General features: G+C 36.2%; 1 protein-coding gene across 2 annotated transcripts in view; it reads left to right on the plus strand.

Annotated features, from left to right (window-relative positions):
• PREX2 (phosphatidylinositol-3,4,5-trisphosphate dependent Rac exchange factor 2) overlaps window positions 1–12,139 on the plus strand; it is a 208,401-nt gene that overhangs the window by 23,537 nt on the left and 172,725 nt on the right. For both annotated transcript variants that reach the window (XM_032610542.1, XM_032610541.1), the window contains exons 6-8: window positions 2,701–2,834; window positions 6,357–6,460; window positions 9,705–9,854. In XM_032610542.1, the coding sequence (XP_032466433.1) occupies window positions 2,701–2,834; window positions 6,357–6,460; window positions 9,705–9,854 (388 nt within the window). The remainder of the gene's footprint in view (window positions 1–2,700; window positions 2,835–6,356; window positions 6,461–9,704; window positions 9,855–12,139) is intronic.

Consider the following 12,139-nt stretch of genomic DNA (forward strand, 5'->3'; position numbering starts at 1 on the left):
GTAATTCTTTCATTTAGGAATACATCTATAAATAAATACCTACATATTTAATTTGGGAAACTTACTTGGAAGACTGGTTAATATGAAAATTAGCCTAATATTGGCAGTAACCCTTTATAACGTAATGAATTATTTTCCTGCCTTGGCACTTATGGGCTGCTGTATGGAATAGTCTAAGGTGAAGTGTTTTGTACCTTTTGAAAAATTGCTACAAATAAAGCCACTTTTCATAAGGTTGTGTAGGTCCCTTGTGCAAGGATCAATATGGTTTCCTTTTATTTTTACACTTTTTACATTTTTAATACTATTGTATCTTAATTTTTTTCTAAGAGAGGATGGTATTCACTATAAATTAGAAATCATTGCCACTGAAACTGGGATTTATATTGATATTTGATGACATTTTTTGCTTAATTATCACATGACACGGTATATGAAATAGTGTAAAATTTTCACAGATCTCCATTTCTATATCTACCCTTTTGACAAAAGGAGAGAAGAGAGGGAAGTATTTAAAATTTGAAATGTGTTTGTAATGTAGATACTCGGATTAACACAGTAACACTGTCTTAATTAACTTCCCTTTCGGGAAGTTTCTTATTATAGTTATATGAGTTATGTTTTGAAAAGAATTTATTTTTTAATTAAAAAAGGAATTTTATTGACCTATAGCTGCTTTACAATGCTGTACCGGTCTCTGCTGTACAGCACCGTGACTCAGTTACGCACATGTAGACAGTCTTTTTTTATATTCTTTGCCATTATGGTTTATCACAGGATGTTGAATATAGGTCCCTGTGCTGTACAGTGGGACCTTGTTGTTTATCCATTCTAAATGCAATAGTTTGCATCTTCCAACCCCAAACATGAGTTATCCTTTTAATTTAAATTTTTATAACTGATCAGAAAAACTATACCTATTGTTATGGTGAAAATATGAAATTAACATTAATGTTCTGAGTTTAAAATATCAAAAATTGAAATTAATGCATTAAGTTTAAAAAGAATCAGAAATTTGTTCCCGGATTTAAAGAGACCAGGCATGTTTATATTTAAAACAGAAGTATTCTTGAAGAGCACACTTAACAGATCTCTACTGAAAACTTTTTTTTGGTCCAACTCAGTGACTCAGGGCATTAGTTATGCTAGTCTAGGTTGTAGAAAAGAGTAGACTACAACATTTATATTGGCTCAAAATAGGTGTTTTTGACCAGCTCACACAACAACCCAATGTGTGTGTTCTGCTCAGTGGGCAGTTTTCCTTTTTTTAAAATAAATTTATTTATTTATTTTATTTATTTTTGGCTACGTTGGGTCTTTTTTGCTGCACGTGGGCTTTCTCTAGTTGCGGTGAGTGGGGGCTACTCTTCGTTGTGGTGCACAGGCTTCTCACTGCAGTGGCTTCTCTTGTTGCGGAGTACGGGCTCTATGTGGTGGCTTCTCTTGTTGCGGAGCACGGGCTCTAGGCCTGCGGGCTTCAGTAGTTGTGGCTCACAGGCTCTAGAGCGCAGGCTCAGTAGTTGTGATGCAGAGGCTTAGTTGCTCCGTGGCATGTGGGATCTTCCTGGACCAGGGCTTGAACCCATGTCCCCTGCATTGGCAGGTGGATTCTTAACCACTGCGCTACCAGGGAAGTCCCAGTTTTCCTTTTTTGATACTTCAGGGACCCAGGCTCCTTCCCTCTTGTGGTTCCTTTCAACTTCCAATGGTAAGCACTTAATATTAAGCATCAGTTTTGTCACTAATCATATGACCTTGTGGGCACTCAATAAAGGTTTATTTAATGAATGAGTTTGCCAATGCAACTATTAATAAGTGTGGCAAGAGGTCCTATGGAATGTTGTTCTCTTTACATAGATTTTTTTTCTTTTTATTTCTTCTTTTTTCTTCCTCTCTATCCTAGAAGTGGATGCAGATGGCCCTCCATATTGCGGGTTCCGCATCTGAAGATTTAGCCAACTTCAGATTGAAAATACTCAGGAAAAATAATTCCAGAAAGTTTCAAAAACAAAACTTGCACCAACAGCTATTGGATAGCATTTACATTGTATTTGTAACTATTTACATAGCATTAACATTGTATTAGGTCTAAGAAGTAATCTTGAGCTTATTTACAGTATACAGGAAGAGGGTCATAGGTTATATACAAATCCTACACCATTTTACTTAAGCGACTGGAGCACCCTCAGATTTTGGTATCTTCAGGGGTCTTGGAAGTGATCCCCCATGGATACAAAGGGATGACTGTATATAAATTGAGACCTGCTAAATATTCAGACAATTTCATGTACTTTGCTATCTGTTCATGGAGCTCTTTTTCCAGACCAGGGAAAGAAAGGAGGAGGATGAACGGAATATTAGGGACATGAATGTTATGAGTTAGTTTGAAATCACCTCCTTTTTAGAGAACAAAGGTGAAATGTGTCATATATGCTGTGTATGCATACATATATAAAACAGCTAAAAGGAGACAGAGAATCTCTTAAGAGTAGCTGTACTTAGTGATACTGACCAGGAGGAGACTGGGAGGGAATGATACCTACGTTCAGTGTATAAATATTTATACTATTTGAACTTTTATCCTGTCCATATATTGCATCTTAAAATAAAAACAAACCACTTTTAAGGAGAAAAAAGAATTACACACGAAAGTTTCTGTTAAGTAATCAGACATTACTTTCTCCGTTTTTCCTGACTTAGGGGTCCAACATTACCGACACCTGTACTGAAATGCTAATGTGTGGAGTCTTATTAAAAATTTCTTCTGGAAATATTCAAGAACGGGTGTTTTTTCTTTTCGATAACCTTTTGGTGTATTGCAAACGAAAACACAGGTAAGAATATAGACAGGTAATCGTTCAGAAACTGTTTATCCATCGCACAGGTTCAACCTTTCCTCTGTTCCCAGGAACTCATGACCTCATCAGTAAACTTCCACATACTCTTAGCTTCCTCTCCTTGCACCTTGAAGAAAGGGAACGGGTTAGGATTAGAGCCAAGAGCTAATTAAATTGCTGTCTCTCTATCTTAATGAGCTTTTTAAAAAAATTCCTTTTTACCATCCGTGAAAATGAACCTGTTTATTTCTTGTAATATGCTCTCCTAAATTCTTTGTGTTTGGTAACAAGATTGGGATTAGTAGAAATGGGCTTTAGGAAGATCTAGAAGAGGCTGTTAATTCTACCTGTATGAAAGTCTTTTAAAAATTATAAGGTGATTCAAGTTGTTTAGGTGCAATTATTTTCCCCCCAACTTTACTGAGGTATAATTGACAAATAAAATTGTAAGATAAAGTGTACAGTGTGATGATTTATGTATACATGGTGAAAGGATTTCCCCCACTGAATTAATTAACACATCCATCTAGGTGCGATTATTAAAGACCTCAGTTTGAGAATGAGATCTTTTCTTCAGTAGGGTTATCTCATCCTCATATATATGCCTGCCCCCAAGGCCAAAGCTTTTGCAAAATTAACAGTGTACAAATGACGTGAACCTTCATGGTCTCATAGCTGTAATTGTTAAATAAAGTAAAGCAATAGGAAAAGTTTTACAAAATTAAAATCACGCAATTTAGCAAATAGCCTTAAAGTATGTATAGTGAGCGTGGACCCAATGCATAGTGATTAAAAACGGAAATCACTAAATAAACCTATATGTCCGTTCCCTTCCTGAATTGGAATGGTGTGAATATACCATCTGTTTCATTCATTTTAGAATACGTCATCTCCGTTACCATATACTTTCTAAGCTCTAAAGATCTTTCAGAGAATATGAGTAAACTGAACCTTTTCTGAAACTTCCATAATTTTGTAATTATAGGAGCCAGGGACCGGTGATTTTACTTTAATTCTACAGCTACATTCTTTAAAGATCAGAGTGCTGGATTAGGCCCCCCAACTCTGGACATTTCTGATGCTATTCATTTTAGGAGAAACTAGTTTAAAAACAATTTATCGTGTGATATTAGATACATATAACATGATATTGCTTCCTTTGGCTTATTTATAATATTTGTAAGATAGTCTCACAGTGTATTGTCTTCTGCAGTTTACATTTTGTATACAATACGGTTTGTAAACTATATATCCCTGTGTGTAGCAATAATTTATTCATTTTAACTGCTGCATAAGAGTTCATTGGTTGAGGGACTTCCCTGGCAGTCCATTGGTTAAGACTCCACCTTCCAGTGCAGCGGGCACGGGGTCAATCCTTGGTTGGGGAGCTGCGATCCCACATGCCGTGCAGTGCGGCCAAGAAAAAAAAAAAAAGATTTCATTGGTTGAATATATCACAATTTAATTATTCATTCTCCTATCAATGGACTTTAGGGTTGTTTCCAGTTTTTCTGCTATTGCGACATTACTGTACACATATCCTGGTGACCATTAAAATTCATCAGGAGGGAAGTCATAGAATCAAGTTATGCAAATACTCGATACTACGATAAAGAGCAAAATTATTTTGAAACCAAAGGTTTTTCAATTTTGATACTTCAATAGGGTCATTTTCTGAAGGGACCAAAGATCTGTTTATTTAAGCTAAGTGTTACAGTATTGGTCAGACACTTACTTGGATTTCATTTTGAGTATTAATATCTGCAGGTGAAGAAAAATATAAAAAACCTGGAAAGAGATCACAGCAAGATCACAAAGAAAATTAATGCTTTGGAAAATAGGACCCAAAGATAGATTCTGTAGTGTGTGTGTGTGTGCGTGTGTGTGTGTGCGTGTGTGTATACATATATATATATATATATTGATTATAATATATAAAAAAATATAAACATGCCATAATTTCTTGCCTGTGACTAAAACTGCTATTGGGGATGTTAAGCTTTGAAAAATATGATTGATTTTAAGTATGATGTACCAACTTATAAGAAATTCTTTTCTGCAAGACACCATGACACTGTTTCCTCCCTGAGAGACAACGCCTGCGTGTCTGTGTTATTCTGCTCTGCATTCTGTGTTGCCTGCATGTTATTCTGCTCTGCATTCTTCTCTCTCCAGCCTCCAACGATGCCAACTTTCATAGCTACCTGGCCTGAATCCTTAATTTAAAGCAGTTATTTAGGCTTTCTGCAAAGGACATTTAGAGGTCGCTTTCAAAATGAGCGTGGGTGTGCAGGATGGTGAAGGCCTAGGGCTGGCAGACGGTCAGTCAGATTAATTAATCAATTTAGTTTTGTTTAGTGGTGATGAAGGATTATGAAGTTTTGATGAGGGTTTAGGACATGTAAGCTGGAATATGCTCTCTTTTCTAAAGGAACTCAGGGAGCATGATAGCACCTTGAGACTCCCCTCCCTTCACGTCCCTCTTCCACTCCAGGGCAGGTGTCAAATGCAAAGGAGAGGAGGGAAGGGGGCACTGCATTAATGTACTTGACATCTTAACTTTTGCTCGGTGTGTCTTTGTAACACAATACATTAATAATTATTTCAGTATATTCAATTGTCAGCAGACTTTTGTCAATGAGTCAAATTGAATAGTTCAGGTCAACTGAAGTCTCTTGAATGACTAGGTATTACATAATCTTCTTGAATTATTTCTTAGAATCTTTCCTCTTTAATTTAATATATTTAAATTTTGAAAACACTATCCCTGAGTGTTCAATGATTCAAGTATAAATACAACTGCCTAATTCATTATTACAAATGTTCATCTATAAACCTGGATTTTTTTTTTTTTTTTTTTACCTTGTGTTGCATAGGTTTTAAGATTAAAGGCTGGTACCATACACGAAATTTTGAAATGTTTTGGACTATTTTAAAAATAAATAAGATCTTTATGAAGGATTATAAATGTATTGAGAGACTTATCCCTCAAGTATACAGTTATCATATCATAAAAACAATATAGGGAAATATTTTACGGCTAGATATTGCTTAATAACCTCCAGCACAGTTAAATTTCTTTGAAGAAGGATCATAAATAAGTATTAACTGAATTTCACCAGGGATTGAAAAAATGGGAATTACCAGCTGGTTACTGAAAAATGAGAAATGAAGGTGAAATAAATCAAATGAAATTGTGAATAACCAATTTTAGTGTCTGTCAGAGTTTGATTAGGCATCTTTGATGTCATATATTGAGCAAAAGTACATAGTTACCCTCCTACCTGTATGTTGTCCTTAGCCTACAGCTTCAGTTTATTTAAAAAAATAGCACACAAGTCACATCTTATAGAGCAACCTGTGCTGTTATGAATGGGAGGACACAAGTAAAAAATACCAAGAGCCTAACATTTGATATTATTGACTGAATTGGTATCTCTTTTTCAAAGAATTATTGCTTTAACACTGTTTTGCATTAAGTTTAGTAACCAGGTTTTTGTGATTTCATTCAATTGTAAGACGGTTGAAGAATAGCAAAGCATCTACCGATGGACATCGGTACGTTTTTCGTGGCCGGATCAATACAGAGGTGATGGAGGTGGAGAATGTGGATGATGGCACAGGTAAGTGATTGGTAGATTTAAAATGGAATGTCAGTAATAAACTCCCTTGTACGACAGACTTTTCACTTGAATAATTCATTGGCAGTGATTTTCAGCTTAGAAATACTTTGTTAGGTAGGACAGTCACAGGAAAAAGGCAAGATAAGGGAGAGGAGGACTCTATAAGGACTCCATTTTATAAAAATGGAAAATTACATTCGGCTGAAACATGTTAAACCCTACCATTAAACACAGAGATACACAAATAGCTGGGAGTGTCATAAAGTAGTAGTAATGTCCATAATGTACATATTTGTTTGATCGTGATGCTATTAAAATTGTCCAGCTTAAGAGCTATCATAGGAAAGCATTGAACCTCCTAGAATTACTTTTCATGGTACAGGCTTGGAAAGCCATTCAAAAAGTAGCACCAGATCATTTGTATTCTGTCCTGACTACTAGTTTATTTGTGTGGTTGGACAGAGGGCGAGAATGTTTGACCTCTAGAAAATGTGGTCTGTAATGCAGTGTTGGACAAACCATAGACTGCAATACAGTAGTCAAATTTGAATTGGATAAGATGGAAATTCTTTATTCTTAAGGTGTTCTTGAAAAGATATTTCAAAGACAAGGTTCAGCTGTCATTTTTAATATAAATATTTGAATGTATTTAAGATACTGAATGCATTGTTTTTATAAAACTAAATTTTGCTTATTAAAAAAATTGGAATTTGCAGAAAAATAGGTGAAAAGTAGTAGATAATCTTATCAACCAAAGATAAATAAATGAGAAAAATTTTTTTAAATGTCTTCAATTTTCCTTTGGTGCATAGGTAAAAAAATACTTGAAACATGAACTTTATATTGTATCCTTTTCCATTTAAATAAAAGCATTATCTTAATGATAGTCCTCTTTATCTTCATGTCTTGTCACCACATAAACATAGTTTTTATTGTTGCATAACAGTCAATTAAACAGATAAACCATAGTTACCTTAACAACTAGTATTGTTTCATAAGCTGGATTTAATACATTCTTAATTAAAAAGTGGCATAACTTTACAATGTTGAAAAGAGTACCGAGAATATAATAGCTGTTTTCTGATACACTTAAATTTTCAGTGTTATTAATTTGAGGCAGTGTTTTGGGAATTTAAAAAGGTCAATGGAGAAGCTACTTTTTAGAGTTTTAAAAGGAAAAATTAGAAACATTTTTTTACCCATAAACAATGTCATATGTTATTTTGGATGCTAGAAAAATGTTCTTTGAGAGCCTTGGCCTGGGGGACACATGAATATTCTCAGGACAAGAAGGAAAGCAGCAGACAAGAAGAGTGGTGGGAACACACTGGAACGTAGTGGGAAATGGAGTTGGCTAGTAGGGTGGAGTCAGTCTAGGGAGAATCTCTAAAGCAAACCTACATGTGTTGACTTGATTCAGTGGTGAGCTACCAAAGGCTTTTGAGCTGAGAAATGGCTGCTAATGAAAAATATTGGAGGAAAAGTCAGCGGGGTGTGAACAGGGCAGTGCCAGGCTCAAGTAATCCCAGGAGGAAAGGAAGGTTACAGAGGTGGCTTGCCCAGGGCACATACTCTACAAGGTCAGAAGCATCACTCTGGTGAGTTTGGCACTTGAACTTGAGTTCCCCTAATGTTCTGTGGGCGGAATACATTATGCTCATTTTAAAGTAAGTCTGATGTCTTATTACTGCAGGCTGCAGGTGGCTCTTGTGGTTTTCTTTGTCTAGGGTATGGGTAAAGGGGTAATAACGCTAGTGGGAATGTGGGATCTTTTAAGCTGCAGTGCTACGGTTCACTTAGCAATCTTTGCCTGGTTTTCGAAGAGGGGAGAGAATCTGAAGAGCTTGTTCTTGTTTGTGATACTGGCCTTGTAAGGTGACAGCTTGTGGGAGGGAGGTGTGGAAACACGTATAATTTGTTCTTTTTTTCCAGCAATTTATAATAAATTCTCAGTTGGTTATTTTTATAGATATTAAGGAGGGATGGTGGCCTAATTAGGAACTACAATAATAATTTTTATTACCTTACTAATTCCAATGATGCCTATCTCACGTGTATTATTAGGTTCTGCTATTTTGTGTGCATTGTGAATATGAATTAAATATGTAAAGGTAAGAAGAAAAGTACAAAAATTCCTTTTAAAAACAGATGGTAATTTCTTTAAAAGGGAAAATCCTCTGTCAGGTTAAATCTCTGTATTAACAGAAATTGTTATTGAGTATTCATGAGATTATGGCTAGAAGAATATCTAACTAATACATGATATATATAATATAATCCTATCCTGGCTCAAATGTAACCTGGAATTTTTAAAGTAGCCCTCTCCCCCACCTAGACAGAATCATTCGATAATGCATTTTTGGAACATTCTGTTTGTTCACAGATAATTTATGGTGATTTTGGAGCTAAAAGACTATGAGAACCAGATTTTGGGAGAATGAGTACCAAACCATTTCTTCCTCTACTCAGAACTTAGCAAATAAAATAGATCAAAAGAAACAAACAGCAGGTGTAGTGCCACGACCTTTTATGTTCTGTGGCTTACCTCCTATAATCCACCGTAGCTTCTTAGTGTCTCTCGGGGGAGACAATGGAAGATGTCACTTTAATTGAGGCAGATGCTGAGTCAGGCGTTTGTTGTATGTGTTTCTGTCTTGAAATCTTTGCGTTGCAGACTCTCATGCCAGTAAAGGCTGGTCATAATCAATGTCTATTCTCTGCCTGCCGTTAGGTAGGGAGCTGCCAGAAAGGGTTTGCTGATGACATTTTCAAATCCAGGATGTCAGTTTAGCCAAAATTATGGGGAGATCTAGAAAAAGACAATTAAATGTGAATTCACACTCAAAGAAGAATTTTTTCTTTCATAAAGCAGAAGCAGTATTGTAAAAAATTCAATAAATTCTTTTTATGTGGACTTTTGAAATGGTCCACATTAAAAAAATCTTTAAAAAAAGTTTTATTGCTTTAGGAACTTGAACAATATTTTTGGACATTGAGGAAAGGAATGTTAATGAGTTTGGGTGGTTAATTTCCTGTAATATGTTAATGTTGTGAGTTAGAAATGTTCTGACTGCATTTAATATATAAATGTTTCTTCAAGTTTTAAAATTTGTATGGTCTTCAATACACATATATAAAGCAAAGGTATTTTGAAGAATTCCGTGGTTTTGGACCTTTTTTGAATGAGTGCATTACTCGAATATATGTTATATCTGTTCATTCACCTTTACCTATTAATTTTCAGCTGACTTCCACAGCAGTGGACACATTGTTGTTAATGGGTGGAAGATACATAACACAGCCAAAAATAAATGGTTTGTGTGTATGGCAAAAACACCTGAAGAGAAACATGAATGGTTTGAAGCTATTTTGAAAGAAAGAGAACGGCGGAAAGGTGGGTGTATGAATTGGGCATTATTATACTTTGTGAAGGTTCCAATTTAACAAGAAAGCAGAAAATGGGCAAAAGTTATGAGAAAGTAGATGGTGTCTGATGTTCACTTAGATTAACTATGTGATGTAAGCCCAGGCTAAGATACTTCTTGAATACTTCCAATGTTGTTACTGAAATAAAGTAAAAGAAAACATTATATAGTTAGCAAAATAATTATATTGTGGCTAGTGGTGTCTTTTAAATAATGTCTTAGTCTACTGAGGCTACTGTAACAGATTACCCTAGACTGGGTGGCTTATAAACAACAGAAATTCATTTATCACAGTTCTGGAGGCTGGGAAGGCCAAAATTCAGTATCCAGTGAGGGCTGTTTCCTGGTTCATGGATGGCCATCTTCTCACTGTGTCCTCACCTAGCAGAAGGGATGAAAGCTCTCTGGGGTCTCCTGAATAAGGGCACTAGTCCCATTCATGAGGACTCCACCCTCATGAGCTAATCCCCAAAGACCCTACCTCCTAATGCCATCACATTGGGCATTAGGATTCAACATACGGAATTTGGGGGCACACAGACATTCAATTTACAGCAAATAGTTTCACCTGCTTTAAAATTTGTTCCGTTTTCTTTGCACTTTATTCTTGCCATTTCTAAAGCATCATTATAGAGTTTTCCTTTAAGAAACATGCTTTAATAATATAATGCAGTGCTGTGGGGCCTGCAACAATTGCTCCCTCTATATTTAACAGTACACTGAAAATTCCTAGGCCACATATTTTGGTATTCTAATTATAAAATAAGGCAATTTGGATGAATATTAACTTTTTAATATCGTTACAATGCCACAGAATGTAATGTAACTCAGTAAGGAGCTTGTTCACACAAGGAGGCCTAGCTCAAATTCACTTCACGTTTTTATCAAGGTTTGCAAACAGTATTTGGTCTGGTGATACTCAGTTGTATGACGTTTATCTGCAAGTACTCGTATTTCTGTAATTCAGCTAGGAAATAGAAATGCTTGTATAACTACTATTTTCTTTACCAAATAATTGATGAGAAACGTGACAGTGTTTATTCCTTTTCTCAGAGATCTAGATATAAAATACCTCACTGGTGACAACATTTTGGAACACAAAGAGTTGCTTCCTCCATCTTTAGGTATTTCCCCATGAAGGGTGTAGAGAGTTTCTACCTTGATTAAAATATGCATAGCATACCTTTTTATAAGTATCTCCAAAACATTTAAAAATACTTACTCCTTTGATTGATCTTAGATGAAGAACCAGACAGAAAAATTTAAAACAGAGATCATGAATGCATAATTGGCTCTTTAAGTTTTGTTAAATCTAGCAGTTAATTCAAATAGCATAACAAATCATTTAGAAGGTAAATTGAATTTTTCATCAAGTTGAACCTTAACTACTCTTCCCAGAATGGCTATGCATATAAATACCCTTAAGACCAAAAAAAAAAAGGAAGAAAGAAAGCACATTCTATAACTCTGCTTATGTTAACAGGCTCTATTCTTTTTTTTTTTTTTTTTTTTTTTTTTTTGTGGTACGCGGGCCTCTCCCGCTGCGGAGCACAGGCTCCGGACGCGCAGGCTTAGCGGCCATGGCTCACGGGCCCAGCCGCTCTGCGGCATGTGGGATCTTCCCGGACCGGGGCACGAACCCGTGTCCCCTGCATCGGCAGGCGGACTCTCAACCACTGCACCACCAGGGAAGCCCCAACAGGCTCTACTCTTATTCACTATTACTGACCAATGTTAATGGCTTCTCCATAGTAAAGAATAAAATTTTAGTAAGGAATTTAGTAGCTAGAAGACTAAAAATAATCCAAGAATTTCTTCTTCTTCTGCCACAGTTCTTCATCAGTCCCATTTGCTGATTGTCAGTGTTCCCAGGATTTCCCCTTTGGCACTGGTCACCTCTGAACTTCCTTGCCTGCTCTGCGTTGTCTCTTCCCATCAGATTAACTTCCACTCTGCACTGCCAGGTTCTCAATCTTTATGTCCAGCCTTGTCATCTCTCTGGAGCTCCATGCCCACTTAATCAGCTGACCCTTGGACTCCACTTGAACTTCCAAACCTGCTATTGTTTACAGAGACTTGAGCTTCCCTGAACTTCGGCGGGTCTCTCCTAATTGTCTCCCTCTTTTTAAACCCTCCCGCTTTGTTTGTTCCCTACACTGTCCTTTGAACTTCCTTTCCTTCATTACTCTGCCTTCCCCCTCCCTCTGGTTTAAAACATGTAGATGTTCTCCCAGTAGAGAAGGAATGAAATACG

This window comes from Phocoena sinus, chromosome 17, assembly GCF_008692025.1.
Source record: "Phocoena sinus isolate mPhoSin1 chromosome 17, mPhoSin1.pri, whole genome shotgun sequence".
NCBI classification, from domain to species: domain Eukaryota; kingdom Metazoa; phylum Chordata; class Mammalia; order Artiodactyla; family Phocoenidae; genus Phocoena; species Phocoena sinus.